The sequence below is a fragment of the Oncorhynchus keta genome, chromosome 24 (assembly GCF_023373465.1).
Source record: "Oncorhynchus keta strain PuntledgeMale-10-30-2019 chromosome 24, Oket_V2, whole genome shotgun sequence".
NCBI classification, from domain to species: domain Eukaryota; kingdom Metazoa; phylum Chordata; class Actinopteri; order Salmoniformes; family Salmonidae; genus Oncorhynchus; species Oncorhynchus keta.
Window position 1 is genome coordinate 14,721,485 of NC_068444.1, and position 18,520 is coordinate 14,740,004.

At 42.8% G+C, this 18,520-nt stretch overlaps 1 protein-coding gene across 7 annotated transcripts in view; it reads left to right on the top strand.

The window, feature by feature from the left end:
* LOC118402729 (cytohesin-1) overlaps positions 1-16,407 on the top strand; it is a 58,866-nt gene extending 42,459 nt beyond the window's left edge. For 4 of the 7 annotated variants that reach the window (XM_035800920.2, XM_052477847.1, XM_052477852.1 and 1 more), the window contains exons 3-13: positions 3,772-3,836; positions 10,152-10,218; positions 10,324-10,442; positions 11,114-11,194; positions 11,345-11,457; positions 11,551-11,699; positions 12,905-13,016; positions 14,411-14,487; positions 14,570-14,641; positions 14,746-14,900; positions 15,204-16,407. In XM_035800920.2, the coding sequence (XP_035656813.1) occupies positions 3,772-3,836; positions 10,152-10,218; positions 10,324-10,442; positions 11,114-11,194; positions 11,345-11,457; positions 11,551-11,699; positions 12,905-13,016; positions 14,411-14,487; positions 14,570-14,641; positions 14,746-14,900; positions 15,204-15,282 (1,089 nt within the window). In that variant the 3' untranslated portion in view covers positions 15,283-16,407. The remainder of the gene's footprint in view (positions 1-3,771; positions 3,837-10,151; positions 10,219-10,323; positions 10,443-11,113; positions 11,195-11,344; positions 11,458-11,550; positions 11,700-12,904; positions 13,017-14,410; positions 14,488-14,569; positions 14,642-14,745; positions 14,901-15,203) is intronic. The other 3 variants (XM_052477849.1, XM_052477850.1, XM_052477851.1) reach the window with 1 other exon arrangement.
* Positions 16,408-18,520: the final 2,113 nt, after the last annotated feature.

Genomic DNA, 18,520 nt, shown 5'->3' on the forward strand with positions numbered 1-18,520 from the left:
GTTGGAAGGTGAAACCCCCCCCCCCAGTCCAAGGTCCTGAGTGCTCTGGAGCGGGTTTTCATCAAGGATCTCTCTGTACTTGGCTCCGTTCAGCTTTCCCTCGATCCTGACTAGTTTCCCAGTCCTTGCCGCTGAAAAACATCCCCACAGCATGATGTTGCCACCACCTTGCTCCACCATAGGGATGGTGCCAGGTTTCTTCCAGACATGACACTTGGCATTCAGGCCAAATAGTTTTTATTTGGGTTAATCTGACCAAAGAATCTTGTTTCTCATGGTCTGAGAGGCGTCTTTTGGCAAACTTCAAGCGGGCTGTCATGTGCTTTTTTTGCTGAGGATTGTCTTCTGTCTGGTCACTCTACCATAAAGGCCTGATTGGTGGAGTCCTGCAGAGATTGTTGTCCATCTGGAAGATTCTCCCATCTCCACAGAAGAACTCTAGAGCCCTGTCAGAGTGACCATCGGGTTCTTGATCACCTCCCTGACCTGACCAAGGCCCTTCTCCCCCGATTGCTCAGTTTGGCTGGACCGCCAGCTCTAGGAAGAGTCTTGGTGGTTCCAAACTTCTTCCATTTAAGAATGATGGAGGCCACTGTGTTCTTGGAGACTTTCAATGCTGCAGACATTTTTTTGGTACCCTTCCCCAGATCTGTGCCTCAACACAATCCTGTCTCGGAGCTCTACAGACAATTCCTTCAACCTCATGGCTTGGTTTTTGCTCTGACATGCACTGTCAACTGTGGGACCTTATATAAACAGGTGTGTACCTTTCCAAATCATGTCCAATCAATTGAATATACCACAGGTGGACTCCAATCAAGTTGTAGAAACATCTCAAGGATGATCAATGGAAACAGGATGCACCTGAGCTCAAATGCGAGTCTCCTAGCAAAGGTTCTGAATACTTATGTAAGGTATTTCAGTTTTTTTTATTTTTCCCATTGGAACACAGGAGTAATGGTTGCTGATAATGGGCCTCTATACGCCCATGTAGATATTCCTAAGATATTTCTAAGTGACCCCAAACCTTTGAACGTGTGTGTGTGTGTGAGATTTGTTTTTAACACGCGCGCACACACACTGAACAAAAATATAAACGCAACATGCAACAATTTCAAAGATTTTGTTGAGTTACAGTTCATATAAGGAAACCAATCAATTTTAAATAAATGAATAATTTCCAAATATTTGGATTTCACATGACTGGGCAGGGGCGCAGCCATGGGCATAGGCCGACCCACTTGGGAGCCAGGCCCAGCCAATCAGGAGTTTTTCCCCACAAAAGGGCTTTATTACAGACATACAGTGCCTTGCGAAAGTATTCGGCCCCCTTGAACTTTGCGACCTTTTGCCACATTTCAGGCTTCAAACATAAAGATATAAAACTGTATTTTTTTGTGAAGAATCAACAACAAGTGGGACACAATCATGAAGTTGTACGACATTTATTGGATATTTCAAACTTTTTTAACAAATCAAAAACTGAAAAATTGGGCGTGCAAAATTATTCAGCCCCCTTAAGTTAATACTTTGTAGCGCCACCTTTTGCTGCGATTACAGCTGTAAGTCGCTTGGGGTATGTCTCTATCACTTTTGCACATCGAGAGACTGACATTTTTTCCCATTCCTCCTTGCAAAACAGCTCGAGCTCAGTGAGGTTGGATGGAGAGCATTTGTGAACAGCAGTTTTCAGTTCTTTCCACAGATTCTCGATTGGATTCAGGTCTGGACTTTGACTTGGCCATTCTAACACCTGGATATGTTTATTTTTGAACCATTCCATTGTAGATTTTGCTTTATGTTTTGGATCATTGTCTTGTTGGAAGACAAATCTCCGTCCCAGTCTCAGATCTTTTGCAGACTCCATCAGGTTTTCTTCCAGAATGGTCCTGTATTTGGCTCCATCCATCTTCCCATCAATTTTAACCATCTTCCCTGTCTCTGCTGAAGAAAAGCAGGCCCAAACCATGATGCTGCCACCACCATTTATGACAGTGGGGATGGTATGTTCAGGGTGATGAGCTGTGTTGCTTTTACGCCAAACATTACGCCAAACATAACGTTTTGCATTGTTGCCAAAAAGTTCAATTTTGGTTTAATCTGACCAGAGCACATTCTTCCACATGTTTGGTGTGTCTGCCACAAGCCACCTGGGAAACTTTAAATGACACTTTTTATGGATATCTTTAAGAAATGGCTTTCTTCTTACCACTCTTCCATAAAGGCCAGATTTGTGCAATATACGACTGATTGTTGTCCTATGGACAGAGTCTCCCACCTCAGCTGTAGATCTCTGCAGTTCATCCAGAGTGATCATGGGCCTCTTGGCTGCATCTCTGATCAGTCTTCTCCTTGTATGAGCTGAAAGTTTAGAGGGGCGGCCAGGTCTTGGTAGATTTGCAGTGGTCTGATACTCCTTCCATTTCAATATTATCGCTTGCACAGTGCTCATTGGGATGTTTAAAGCTTGGGAAGTCTTTTTGTATCCAAATCCGGCTTTAAACTTCTTCACAACAGTATCTCGGACCTGCCTGGTGTGTTCCTTGTTCTTCATGATGCTCTCTGCGCTTTTAACGGACCTCTGAGACTATCACAGTGCAGGTGCATTTATACGGAGACTTGATTACACACAGGTGGATTGTATTTATCATCATTAGTCATTTAGGTCAACATTGGATCATTCAGAGATCCTCACTGAACATCTGGAGAGAGTTTGCTGCACTGAAAGTAAAGGGTCTGAATAATTTTGCACGCCCAATTTTTTTCAGGCTTTGATTTGTTAAAGTTTGAAATATCCAATAAATGTCGTTCCACTTCATGATTGTGTCCCACTTGTTGTTGATTCTTCACAAAAAAATACAGTTTTATATCTTTGTTTGAAGCCTGAAATGTGGCAATAGGTCGCCAAGTTCAAGGGGGACGAATATTTTCGCAAGGCACTGTACATACGCACATGCCTGGATCTGAATGCGAGAGTATGTGCTGCTCTCTGCACGTACACGGCTTTGAGGATTAGGAGAGTATGTATGAGAAACAAGCCACACTACCAACCCCCAATACACACATCCCCCTCTGCCCAGTGCTGCTGTGTAAAGAGATTGATTGAGTTCATTAGTGGGTTTGACTGCCTCCCCCTTTGTTTCATCTCTCTGTTTCTGTGTCTTTGATCTTAGCGGCTCTGATTAGCCAATCAGGGGCTTAGATTTTGACCTGCCCCCTCCTAACCTGACCCTGAAAGGGAGAGCGAGAGTGCATATGAAAGAGAGAGAAAAAATATGTTAAACTGGTGTCAAGGGCAAAGAAGGCAGGGGATTGTCGATCTGGGTCACGTGAAGAGAGGGTTGCGGGAGGGAGGGTTGGTCTGGTTTGACCCCAGCTAGCAGAAGGTGCACCAGTTACTTGTGGGGGACCATCTGTAGAAGATTCACCCACTCTGCACACAACCCATAGGACTGCCTAGACGTAACATCTCTTACACAACATATCAACATACCTGTGTGTCTCCTGTCAGAACGCTGGAAACGCCCTTGTTCAGAAGCAGATATTTCCCAGTTGGTGAAATACACCAATTACACTCTCTCTTGCCTTTTTTCCTCCCTCCCTTTCAGTGCCTTGGGTATTAGTATTATCTGAAGCTGGATCAAAGCCGCTCCTTGAGATTGAGGGAGGGTCAGATTTCTCTTGTGTGTGATTAAGTGACTGATCAAATAGATCTAACTGTACCATGCACTCATTCTCGTTCTCTCTCTCTCTTTTACTCACTCCATCTAGAGGCTGAAGGGTGAGATAGCAGAGGTGACAAATGAAATTGACATCCTAGGCATAACCGACGAAAGGTGTGTGTGTTTCCATGTCCTGTTATTGCCTTAGTATTTGATTGTGAGCAACTCTACTGAGTAATGTACTGTATGTACTTTGTGTGGTGATGGTGTTGGGGGAGGGTGTAGACACCATGGTGATGGCGGTGGGTGTTGGGGGAGGGAGTAGACACCATGGTGATGGCGGTGGGGGAGGGAGTAGACACCATGGTGATGGCGGTGGGTGTTGGGGGAGGGAGTAGACACCATGGTGATGGTGTTGGGGGAGGGTGTAGACACCATGGTGATGGCGGTGGGTGTTGGGGGAGGGAGTAGACACCATGGTGATGGCGGTGGGGGAGGGAGTAGACACCATGGTGATGGTGTTGGGGGAGGGAGTAGACACCATGGTGATGGTGGTGGGTGTTGGGGGAGGGAGTAGACACCATGGTGATGGTGTTGGGGGAGGGAGTAGACACCATGGTGATGGCGGTGGGTGTTGGGGGAGGGAGTAGACACCATGGTGATGGCGGTGGGTGTTGGGGGAGGGAGTAGAATCATCCTTAGTGAAGTGTCCCCAACCTCCCCACCCACTGTATTGGTAATGATGTGATGATGTCAGTGATCGTGTGTGCTTCTCTCATTGAAGACGCTGATGGGTCTGGGACACTGGTCGCCCCAAGGCTACAGACACTTAAATGGGTTAATGGGGCTGTTCATTGCGTGTATGATGTCTTCATTTACATTTACATTTAAGAGAGCATAGAGCGATAAAATTGGTGCATACACCTTATGACAACCAGTATTATGAGCTAATATAACTAAAGACTCTAAAACTCTAAAAGCCTTTGTAAACCATTCATAAAGCTTTTATACACCTTATAGATATACCCTTTCTACATTTTATAGGGCATAGACACTGAGTGTACAAAACATTAGGAACGCTTTCACTTGGTCAGTCTATGATTCCTTCTTGATGTCACTTGTTAAATCCACTTCAATCAGTGTTGATTAAGGGGAGGAGACCGGTAAAAAAATGATTTTTTAAAAAAGCCTTGAGACATGGATTGTGTGTGTGTGTGTGTGTGTGTGCCATTGAGGGTGAATGGGCAAGACAAAATATTGAAGTGCCTTTTTGAACGGAGTATGGTAGTAGGTGCAATTTGCACCGGTTTGTGTGCGTCTTAGAACTGCAACACTGCTGGGTTTTTCACGCTCAACAGTTTCCCGTGTGGATCATGAATTGTCCACCACCCAAAGGACATCCAGTCAACTTGACATGGGCAGCATCCCTGTGCATCCTTGTGGAACGCTTTTGTCACCTTGTAGAGTCCATGCCCTGAAGAATTGAGGACAGGGGGGGGGCTTGCGCGTGACTCAATATTAGGAAGGTGTCCTTAATGTTTTGTACACACTCAGTCCTTTTGTACATTTTATAATCAAAATCAAATCAAATTTATTTATATAGCCCTTCGTACATCAGCTGATATCTCAAAGTGCTGTACAGAAACCCAGCCTAAAACCCCAAACAGCAAACAATGCAGGTGTAAAAGCACGGTGGCTAGGAAAAACTCCCTAGAAAGGCCAAAACCTAGGAAGAAACCTAGAGAGGAACCGGGCTATGTGGGGTGGCCAGTCCTCTTCTGGCTGTGCCGGGTAGAGATTATAACAGAACATGACCAAGATGTTCAAATGTTCATAAATGACCAGCATGGTCGAATAATAAGGCAGAACAGTTGAAACTGGAGCAGCAGCACAGTCAGGTGGACTGGGGACAGCAAGGAGCCATCATGTCAGGTAGTCCTGGGGCACGGTCCTAGGGCTCAGGTCCTCCGAGAGAGAGAAAGAAAGAGAATTAGAGAGAGCATATGTGGGGTGGCCAGTCCTCTTCTGGCTGTGCCGGGTGGAGATTATAACAGAACGTGGCCAAGATGTTCAAATGTTCATAAATGACCAGCATGGTTGAATAATAGTAAGGCAGAAGGGCCTTTACACTATAAAGTGTGTATAAAAGCTTTATAAACAATTCATCAAGGTTTTTTAAACAGTTTACAAAGGCGTTACAATGTTCTAAAGGCCTAGTGCTGAGCGATTCAGTTCTTTTTGAAGTCTGTTTGGTTCGATTATTAATAAATAATCACAAATTTCTATTTTTGGTTCCGATCATTTAAAAAACAACAACATTTTGATGCGTTATGTGGGTTGAATGCTTCAACAACCCATAATAAAAACTATTTCATAAAAGCCCATGATGGTAGTGCCTGCTCATGAATGTTTTACCTAGCAGGCGTAAAAGAAACCCAGACCAGACAAGTAACAGCACAATGGAGTATGATCATTGTCGTTCGTTTAGTGCACAAAAGGTGATAATTATGTAGAACATTGGCCTTTTGGAAACTACATCTCACAGTTCGGACATGATAATTACTCTAGAGAAACTACGGCGCATTGAGTTCACAATAAAAAAAAAAATGCAATTCTAATAATTGAACTGACTTCGGTCAATTAGTTGTTTAAAAACAACTAGAAATAACCTACATTTCTGTTAATCGCTCAGCAATACAAAGGCCATTTGAGTTGTTTTCGAAGGCTCTATGCAGGCGTTTATACTGACTTCAAGTGGAACTGACAGCGTTTTAACTACTTTGCAGATATTATACAATCATATCAGTCAAAAATATAACATTCCCAGTTTGTTAAAAACAAACTTTATAAGAGTAAAAAAAAAAAGGCTCTATTTGACTCAAAATTCCATGACGTACACTAAGGCATTGTTGGAGAATAGATGGATGCAGTTCAATGCATGATGAATATAATTTTACAATACATTTCTTGGTAGTCCCCCCAAAATACTGAATTTGAACAACTAGTTAGGCAGAGTGAATTTACAAACTATGCTATCTACTCTGAATAATTTCAGAGCACCTTCGTCTGTGTGCCAGAGTGCAGACTAACTGAGGAATTTAAGAATGCGCGACACCAGCTGAATATGACCGATGTCAGTAAATTTGGGCAAAAAAAAGGTAAATTGTCTGGAACGCTGCGTTCTTTTGTTTGAGTCTGGAAGTAGCTAGCAAGCTAGCCAACTTTAGCCAGTTAGCTTGGGTGCTTGACTGCCGTTATGAGGAACGCTCAGATTAACCCTACTCCTCGGCCAGTGTCCAGTGTTAATCGTGCAGTGTACGCTCGGAGAGCGACACACTCTGTCTGTAAATTCAATCTGATAATGCTCTGAATTTACGAATGACTCTGAACACACTGGAGGCAGAGGCAATCTATGAACGCACCCGTAGCTAGTTGGGTTAGAGTTGCGTCAATTCGAATCTGGTATCAGGATAAATATGACATTGAGTCACCGATTGTATACTATGTATTTTTTATTAGCTATGCAATAAGTGGCAAATGCAATTTTCGTATATACGGGCTCTCTGTCCCACCTCGCAGGGAAAACGGAGAACTAACTGGTTCTTGACAAAGATATTATAAATATACTCTGACAGAAAAAGTTCCTGCTTCCGAGCCGGCCTGTCAGAGTAGAGACTGGGCGTGGTTTAGACTCACCCAGCCTATCGTTGATTGTTGTCGTACGAGCTGGTACCAGCCCCCGGGCGCTCCAGTTGATAGATGTAACTTGCTGTGTCGAGTATCTATGCGCTCATTCCCTAGATACCGTTATCACATATCTGGTTTCTGTTATTGTTAAGTTTGAGTTCTAACAAAAAACAGTCTGTGGTTTGCTACACTACGTTCTGTATGTATCCGTTTTCATGTTATTCTGTATTTTTCCATCATGAGAAAGGCCCATGGCCCTGAAACTGTTAACAATGGTTCAAGTCAGCTATGTTGCATAACACATACATCCACACAAGCCAACAGCAGATCATATTCAATCACATATATGGTAACGGGCTATAGTGCATAACACAGAATCCTCACAGTTGTCAGTCAAATGTATTTGGCATTGATCAAAATTAATAGTCAGGCAGGCAATTTCCCATTCAAACGTGGGTTTGGACAATCATACATAGGTAGGCAAGCTGCAGAAGGACGAGCAGGCTACTATTCCCCATCGTTTATCAGTGCAACTAGCTGAACATGTTTGAGAGGGTTTTTCTAATGTCCCCTAGCATTAGTTGTTGATGGGCATAAGTGAGGGAGAGAACTTACTTTTTACATGGTTGTTTGATCAATAGGACTGTAAAGTTCCCAAATGTAAGAGGACTCTTGTGATATTACACCGAACAAAAATATAAGTGCAACATGCAACAATTTCAAAGATTTTACTTCGTTACACTTCATATAAGAAAAATCTGTCAATTGAAATAAATAAATTGGGCCCTAATCATCTATGGATTTCACATGACTGGGAATACAGATATGCATCTGCTGGTCACAGATACGTTAAAAACAAGGTACTATAGGGGTGTGGATCAGAAAACCAGTTAGTATCTGGTGTGACCACCACTTGCCTCATGCAGCTCGACACATCTCCTTTGCATAGAATTGATTCAACGGATGTGCGAAGTTACTGGATATTGGTGGGAACTGGAACAAGCTGTCGTACATGACGATACAGAGCATCCTAAACAACCTCAATGGGTGACGTCTGGTGCCATGCAGGCCATGGAAGAACTGGGACATTTTCAGCTTCAAGGAATTGTATACAGATCCTTGTGCCATTTTTGTTTTCTGTGTGACCAACATGTTTCTATCATGCTGAGACGTGAGGTGATGGCAGCAGATGAATGGCACGTTAATGAGCCTCAGGATCTCGTCATGGTATCTCTGTGCATTCGTTGTCTGTAGCTTATGCCTGCCCATACCATAACCCCACCGTCACCATCTCTGACATCAGCAAACCACTTGCCCACACGGCGCCATACACGCTATCTGCCCCGTACAGTTGAAACCGGGATTCATCTGTGAAGAGCTCTCTCTACCGCACCTGCTGTCTCGAACTCTGAATGATCGGCTATGAAAAGCCAACTAACACTGACCTGTTGCACCCTCTACAACCACTGTGATTATTATTATTTATGAACATTTGAACATCTTGGCCATGTACTGTTATAATCTTCACCCGGCACAGCCAGAAGAGGACTGGCCACCCCTCAGAGCCTGGTTCCTCTCTAGGTTTCTTCCTCGGTTCCTGCCTTTCTAGGGAGTTTTTCCTAGTCACTGTGCTTCTAAATCTGCATCGCTTTCTGTTTGGGGTTTTAGGCTGGGTTTCTGTAAGCACTTTGTGACATCAGCTGATGTAGGAAGGGCTATAGAAATACATTTGATTTGTCTTCTCCAGCGTGCCAGTGGCCATCGACGGTGAGCACGCAGATGAGCTTCCCTGAGACGTTTCTGACAGTTTGTACAGAAATTCTTTGGTTGTGCAAAGATGGGGTGGGTGTTTAACCATGCTGGCATGGTTACATGTTGTGAGGCTGGTTGGACATACTGCCAAATTCTCTAAAAAGATGTTGGAGGCTGTTTATGGTAGAGAGATGAACATTAAATTCCCTGGCAACAGCTCTGGTGGACATTCCTGCAGTCTTCATGCCAATTGCACGCGCCATAAACAATTGACATCTGTGACATTGTGTTGTGTGACAAAACTGCACATTTGAGAGAGGCCATTTATTGTCCCCGCACAAGGTCCACCTGTGTAATGATCATGCTGTTTAATCAGCTTCTTTATATGCCATACCTGTCAGGTGGATGGATTATCTTGGCAATGGAGAAATACTCACTAACAGGGATGCAAACAAAAGTGTGCACAACATTTCTGAGAAATAAGCTTTTTGAGGGTGTGAAACATTTTCTGGGATCTTTTATTTCAGCTAAAGTGGGACAAACTTTACATGTTGAGTTTTTATATTTTCGTTCAGTGTACATATTTGCAGTAATCCGTTTGTTTATTTTGTGGCTTTTGGCGAATGCATTGTAATGCGCTGAAGTTGCCCTTTTGCTACTGCCTGTTAACACACAGTCCAGTTCAAAGTGAATGATTGCAGGCCCGTATGACAAATGGCTTGTTTGCATAAAGGCCTAGTGTAGAACTGATTGGACTCCGGTCCTGGATGAGACAGATGGTTTTATTACCTGCAGTGTCTAATTGTCCAACCCACGGCCACTTTCCCATTCTATATTGCTGTAGAATTTTCACAAATGCCTTACTATACGTCATTCCCAAACATTCAAAACAATTATGGAAACGTGAAACTCACCATATTTAAGTACTTGCTTGTCAGAAAATGTAAAAAAAGGGTGTCATTCTTGCAGGGGGTATATATGAACAGATTTTAATAAGATTTCATGTTGCTAAAACACTCAGTTCCACCTTAATGACTGTTGTGTCTGTAGGAAAAGCATGCAGAGAAACAAGCAGGTGTCCATGGGGTGCAAGAAGTTCAACATGGACCCAAAGAAGGTGAAGCCCAATCGTAAACCAGCCTCTTATCACCCACTCTGTTCTGTGATTGGTGCTCTGGCTGTGGTTCTGTGTTCTGATTTGGCTGTGTGTACCATCAATCAGGGGATCCGGTTTTTGATTGACAGCGGTCTGCTGAAGAACACCAGTGATGACATCGCCCAGTTCCTCTATAAAGGGGAGGGGCTAAACAAGACCGCCATCGGAGACTATCTGGGGGAGAGGTGAGAAACGGGAGAGTAAAAAAAGAGTGAGAGTGTGGGAGAGACATTGAAAGAGATTGATGGATGAGCTATTAAGTGGGTTAATGCAGGGATTCCCAAACTTGTTCCTGTTTTTTTGCCCTAGCACTACTCAGCTGACTCAAATAATCAAAGCTTGATGATGAGTTGGTTATTTGTATCAAATCTAACTTTTATTTGTCACATGCTTCGAATACAACCAGTCTGGACCTTACTGTGAAATTCTTACTTACAAGCCCTTAACCAACAGTGCAGTTCCTGAAGAGTTAAGAAAATATTAAGCAAGAAACAGCTGTGTAGTGCTAGGGTAAAAAACAAAACTGGCACCAAGGGGAGGCTCCAGGACCAAGTTTGGGAAACTCTGGGTTAATGCATTCTCAACTCAGTGATATTGATTTTGCCCATTTGGGTATGTTTCTGGTTTCATAGCTTTTTTCTGATAAATCTCCTTAACTTACCTAGGTCCTGTTTAGTTGGCAAGAAACATTCGGATATGGACTGAAACATGAAGAAACCGCATTGAACTTGTCCAATAAGAAAAACTACTTTTCGGTTTCAAAACGTTTAGCTACAGTATTCCCTACTGAACGCAAAGCTGATCTAGTCGCTTTTATGACCATACACCTGAATACTGTTTGTATGTGTTTCTGTAGAGAGGATTTCAATCTTGAGGTTCTACAAGCCTTTGTGGAGCTGCATGAGTTTACTGACCTTAACCTGGTCCAGGCCCTCAGGTAACACATACACATATGCTCACCATACACACACACACACACACACACACACACACACACACACACACACACACACACACACACACACACACACACACACACACACACACACACACACACACTCTTATGTTTGCATGTCCTCTCCCCCAGGCAGTTCCTGTGGAGTTTCCGGTTGCCAGGTGAAGCCCAGAAGATCGATCGCATGATGGAGGCGTTTGCCCAGAGATACTGTCACTGTAACCCTGGCGTCTTCCAGCACAGCGGTATAGAAAGGCCACCGCACATACACACTTGCATGCACGCACGCAAGCTCACACACATACACACTAACTTCCCCGCCCATCTCTGTGTTCCAGATACGTGTTATGTGTTGTCGTTTGCTGTGATCATGCTGAACACCAGTCTCCATAACCCCAATGTGAAGGACAAACCCTCCCACCAGAGATTCACCACCATGAACAGAGGAATCAACGATGGCGGAGACTTACCTGAGGATCTACTCAGGGTATCTATCAATCTGTGTCCCTCCCCATCACTCTCTCCATCCCTCTGTTGTTCTACCAAGCTCTCTCTATTCCTTTTCCTTTTTCTTTACCTGTCCCTCCCTCTATCCATAGTATACTAGGATTGGCTGAGGACCTGAGCCCTATACTATGTATGTGGTTTGAGGAGTTAGCAAGGTAACTTTGGTCAGTTCTGAGTTCAACTCTGGATAAATGGTACCACGGGTCCTTCTGTAGCTCAGTTGGTAGAGCATGGCGCTTGTAACGCCAGGGTAGTGGGTTCGATCCCCGGGACCACCCATACGTAGAATGTATGCACACATTTGCACGCTTTGGATAAAAGCGTCTGCTAAATGGCATATATTATGAAAGTCGCTCAGCTTTTAGCCAGGTCAATTTCTATGGCAACGAATCCTTCAGGACTAACCTGCTCCCGGGCGGGTTAGGGACTAAGAACGTTAGTTATCCGCTTTTGGCTAGATGCATCTGTGTGGTTCACCTGTGCATCATCTATTAGCAGAATTACTGTCTTACCTCAATTAGCCACGAAATCCCTAGTTTGAAAGCGACTGTTTTCTTGAAGCTGTGCCGTGCCATTTTCCCTGCATTTCTCCACACGTGGGCTGGCCCCCTAGCAATTAGAGTTCTAGCCAATGAGCTTCAGCCCCTTGTATTTTCAGAGACAGCTTTTGGTGCTACTTACAGAACTACAGCCTAAAAAGTATACAAAAGTACTGGGGCATCTATTTTTAATACTTTTATTTAATAAAAAACGGTGCTCATGATAAGCACACCAAACACAGCATTAACGATACGTAATAAAAGAGACTGCTCTTCAACAAGCCTATATCACACTGAATTTGCTAGATTACTTTTCTTTCATTTTGATTTCGGCACAAATGAAAATGTGTCATTGACTCGCCCATGGATTGATGTTTCAGCATTGTCTCAATGAAGAGTTTGGCTTTCGACTAGCCACTTGTGACATGCATGCACAGTTACAAGCCTGCTAGAGTTAGCGGCGTCGTAGTACGCATAAAGCCTGAGCTGAAATGTGACGCTAACTGAAGCTGGTTAACTTTAGAAAACCCTGAGTAGATCTAGTTTCAATTGTAGTTTACCCCCATTCTGTGTTTGCATCAAACGTCTCATGATCTCTTTCTCGCCTTCTCGCTCTCTTTCTTTCCATTCCCTTCTCTCTTTGTAGAACCTGTATGAGAGTATAAAGAACGAACCCTTTAAGATCCCAGAGGATGATGGGAACGACCTCACACACACTTTCTTCAACCCCGACCGGGAGGGCTGGCTTCTCAAACTAGGTAAGTGTCAACTTTGCAGTTTACATTAAGTGGAGAACAGGACAGCCAGTTTTATTGATGTTGCCACTGCTCTCTGGTGGACAGATGCAGACCTACACTCTCCAGTTTGGTCTTCTCAGTCATACATATATTGAACAAAGATATAATGCAACATGTAAAGCAGGGGTACTCAACTCTTACGCTACGATTAATTGCACACACCTGGTGTCCCAGGTCTAAATCAGTCCCTAATTAGAGGGGAATAATGAAAAAATAAAGGGGAACTGTCTTTGAGGTCCAGAGTTGAGTTTGAGGGATGTAAAAGTGTTGGTCCCATGTTTCATGAGTTGAGAAAACAAATCCCATAAATGTTCCATATACACAAAAAGCTTATTTCGCTCAAATGTGTTAATATCCCTGTTAGTGAGCATTTCTCCTTTGCCAAAATAATCCATCCACCAGACAGGTGTGGCATGTAAAGAAGCTGATTAAACAGTGTGTAACAGCAATTAAACAGCGTGTAACCACGCCAGCAAGGACCTCCACATCCGGCTTCTTCACCTGTGTGATTGTCTGAGACCAGCCACCCGGACAGCTGATGAACTGAGGAGTATTTATGTCTGTAATAAAGCCCTTTTGTGGAGAGAAACTCATACTGATTGGCTGGTCCTGGCCCACCCAGGGCTGCGCCCATATCCAGTCATGTGAAATCCATAGATTACGGCCTAATACATTTTATTTTTATTGTCTGATTTCATTATATGAACTGTAAAATCGTTGAAATTGTTGCATGTTGCATCTTAATATTTTTGTTCAGTATAGAATAGAGCATAATTATGGTATAAAATTAGTAGAAATATTAATGGCTTAATGTAGTTTCTTTTGTCTTTTTTCTTCATTTGTTTTGTTTGGGTGATTTTGGTCTCCAGGAGGTATGTAAATGTATATGTCTGGATTGTAAACGTTACCCTCCCCAGCCTGTATGTGCTTTGCTTCAGGGTGCTGCTTCCCTATTACCCACTGCTCTGTCCAATTAAAATCTACTGTTAACTATGATTTCATTATAAAGAATGAAATGGTGTTTAATTGTTGGCCAGATGTGATTTATCTGCTCTGTGTTACTCATGCTGTGAGGTCTAAAGTTATCAACCTCTAAACGCAAACAACCTTTAAACGTAACCCTACCATCCAATCAACGTGCCATCTAATGCATTGTGTTCATGGTCGACTTTGTTGTCGTCATGATGTGCCTTCTGAGAAGCATGACTGCATTAAAGATGACCTGGAACACGCCCATAGGCTCCTGCCTGGTACTGGCTGATGTCTGTGCTGCAGTCTGGAGTGCCTAGGGGCAACTTTAATCTTTGCATTTAGCTTCTATGAATCCTGATTGAACTGACCTTTAACCCCCCCAGGAGGACGTGTGAAGACGTGGAAGAGACGATGGTTCATCCTCACAGACAACTGCCTGTACTACTTTGAGTACACTACTGTGAGTTTTTCTTTTTCTGCCATGCTTTTTCTCCATTGCTTTCTTTGTATCAATTTTGAGCTATAGCCTCCTCTCCCTCCAGGATAAGGAGCCTAGGGGTATCATCCCTCTGGAGAATCTTAGTATTAGAGAGGTGGACGACTCTAAGAAACCAGTAAGTTACTCTCTCTCCCTCTCTTTTCCTGTGCTCGTTCTCCTGACATTCTCCCTGTTTCCTTTTAGAAGCCTCTGTCACACCTCCCCCCTTCTCTCTCTCAGAACTGTTTTGAGCTGTTCATCCCGGACCACAGGGATCAGGTGATCAAGGCGTGTAAGACCGAGGCGGACGGACGCGTTGTTGAGGGCAACCACACCTTCTATCGAATCTCTGCCCCCACAGCTGAGGAGAAGGAAGAATGGATCACCAGCATCAAGTGAGATCTTGGCTGTCCAAATAACCTCTTCTTCTTTCTGAAGTGTACACACATTCACTACTCCGCACAAGTTTTTAAAAGCATTGGATTGGTGTAGACATGGGCTAGGGGGACTTATACCAGTAATATCCTTTCATATCCATGAAGGAAAGTGAACAAGTGCACACTTTGGGAGAAAGGAGAGATATTTGGGACACAACCCTTCTCTTATTTCCATCCTGTCCTGTTCTTAATATGAACGATCCTGTTCTAGTCCCAAGCCAAATGTAAAATCAATATTGCTCTCCCCCCTCTTCTCTGTAGAAAAGCCATCAGCAGGGACCCCTTCTATGAGATGGTGGCAGCCCGGAAGAAGAAGGTGTCGGCTCTGACTAGCCCGTAGAAAGGCCCAGGCTCCAGCACTTCAGCAGGAGCAGCAGACCTCACTCTACTCTATAGCCCAGTGTCTATGGACCTGAACTAAAGGAATTACTAAAGGAACTATAGAATTATGTACATAAGAAAGCAGAATGTCCCCACAATCTGAAAGGTGGAAGCTGTCATCATATTGATTACATGTTGCATTCTTCAGATACACAAACACTGGAGGGAAAGGATTTTGAAGGGGCACGGGTTTAGGATGGAGATCAGGATGCAGAGAGGATTGGACCTCCTTCAGCGCCCTCTACAGGAAGTTACATCATGCAATATTTTGCTTTGATATAAAATGAACAGAGAACAGGTGCCATTAACCTCTTTTTACATAAACCTCTTCTCATAGTGCTGTCATTACTACAGAGCATCATCTCTTTCTGAATGGTTCCCATAACAAACCACCACTGTTTCCTCTCTCGCTCTCTCCTTCTCCCCTTACGGGTCGAGATGATACTTTGTTGTTTTGTTAAATGTTTCCGGGACATTGGCCTGTGTCAGTGATCCGGGGGGTGAGATATGGGAGCTGAGTCGGCACAATAGTTTAAAAAAAAAATACTGTCTCGGCCGAAAGCCTTGTTATGCCATCACTGTGTTAGTTCTGCTCTTAATTTAGTTTCTTGTTTTGATACCTCTGTTACTACAACTGCACAGTCATGTGGAAGGAGGTGGTATGGAGGGAGGGGAGAAAGAAATCAAGAAGGGGAGAGGGAAACAAAGGATTGTAATATATCACTACTCAGGTTGAAATATTCTGTCTCTTATTCTGATATTGTGATGAGTACTTTTGCAGAAGCAGTAAGTTTGCAGAGAAGGATAATTTTTATAAAGACCTTTCACAGTGTTATTATACAGTTGTATGCTGTCTGTTACAAATGTGTTGTCTTATAAGATGCATTTCTGTCATCAATGACCCCTTTGGAGGGCTGTGTTCGTGTTTTTCATTGACAGATAAATTAATCAGTCATTTTTGTTCACAATGCACTGTTTATGAAATGTAAATCAGGCTTGAATTATTTGTTTGTTTGTTTATCAATAATACATAGAATTTCTTGTAGTTGTTTTGTATCATAAAGGTTTGTGCCTCTTTATGTCATCATATGTTTGTTTATTTGATTTCAGTTAACCAGATCTCAGATTTAACAATGTTAATCGCATATTTGCTTTCTTTGTTTAATATTTGACTTGATAGGTGAAGTTAACACACAACTTTAGAGATGTTTTGCCATTGGATTTAACCACACAAGACAAAAATTGGAGACAGTCATAGAGATCCACCTATAGGCACAGCAATGATAGGGTCCACATTCAATAGCTCGAGGCTTTAGCGCTGATTGACAGTCCAAACAAAAACCGTTAGGAATGGGTGAACACTCTGAGCACGAGGAACGTATTTCACATTTGATTACCAACGTTTTGTCAGTTGTAGTTTAGCTTGGTAGCTAACGTTAGCTGGTAAGATTAACGTACACTGAATATTAAGGAATAGATAGCAAATAGTTGACTGTGGCATGATAACATGGAGGGAGAAGATCAGAGGATCGTGTTTTTACAGAACGTGACTTTAAAGGCGCTAAAGTTGAAACCTGACAAATGGCAGAAGTTTATTGCCGGGGAGGAAACCCGAGCTTTGATCGGCAACTTCATTGAAAAATCCGACATCAATAGCCTTGTTATTTCTCTAAATGCTGCATCCCAACTTGTTTGCAGCCTTGAGTTTCCGCAAACAATTAAAAACAAAGCTGTATATTTTATCAAGAAAGATAAAGAAGTTATTACAAAAGACAATATAAAGAATGTATTTATTGGAGACGTCGCGAATTCCCCAGTGGACGCTACAATCGGCGCAATTGAGGGGGTGAGTAATGTTAGGCCAGGCCGCCTAGCTAGCCCAACGTCAACTAGTCCACAAGCTAATGCTTGACTTGGACTGAAATTGGTGTTGGTGCCGAACCCCCCCCCTAACATAATTCTCCCCCCCTTCGCATTTTTAATTTCTGCGACTTGCTTGAGATTTCTGCCCTTCACTCTGTTCTCAGTTTAGGCTACATTTCACTGATTTTAGTAGCAGCAAGCATTTCTGTCTGCAGTTTTTGGTTTGGCTATTTGTTTCAAGTGTATGTGGCGGTTTATATTTAACGGTACAGTTGAAGTCGGAAGTTTACATACACTTAGGTTGGAGTCATTAAAACTCGTTTTTCAACCACTCCACAAATTTCTTGTTAACAAACTATAGTTTTGGCAAGTCGGTTAGGACATCATCACAGTAATTTTTCCAACAATTGTTTTCAGGCTATTTAATTTATAATTCACTGTATCACAATTCCAGTGGGTCAGAAGTTTACATACACTAAATTGACTGCGCTTTTAAACAGCTTGAAAAATTACAGAAATTATGTCATGGCTTTAGAAGCTTCTGATAGGCTAATTGACATCATTTGAGGCAATTGGCGGTGTACCAGTGGATATATTTCAAGGCCTACCTTCAAGCTAGGCTAGCTGTGTGGCAGGTAGCCTAGTGGTTAGAGCGTTGGACGAGTAACCAAAATAGTTGCAAGATCAAATCCCTGAGCTGACAAGGTAAAAATCTGTTGTTCTGCCCCTGAACAAGGCAGGTTGCCTTACCAGTTTGCCTGAACAAACTGTTCCTAGGTTGTTATTGCAAATAATAAATGGTTCTCAACTGACTTGCCTAGTTAAATAAAGGTTAAAAAAAATATTTAAACTCACTGCCTCTGCTTGACATCATAGGAAAATCAAAATAAATCAGCCAAGACCTCATTTAAAACATTGTAGACCTCCACAAGTCTGATTCATTCATGGGAGCAATTTCCAAACATCTGAAGGTACAATGTTCATCTGTACAAACAATAGTACGCAAGTTTAAACACCATGGCTTAAGGACAAAGCCTTGACCTCAATCCTATAGAAAATTTGTGGGCAGAACTGAAGAAGCGTGTGTGAGCAAGGAGGCCTAAAAAACCTGACTCAGTTACACCAGCTCTGTCAGGAGGAATGGGACAAAATTCACCCAATTTATTGTGTAAGGCTACCCGAAACATTAAACCATTTAAAGGCAATGCTACCATATACTAATTGAGTTTATATAAACTTCTGACCCACTGGGAATGTCATGAAAGATATAAAACCTTAAATAAATCATTCTTTCAACTATTATTCTGACATTTCACATTCTTAAAATAAAGTGC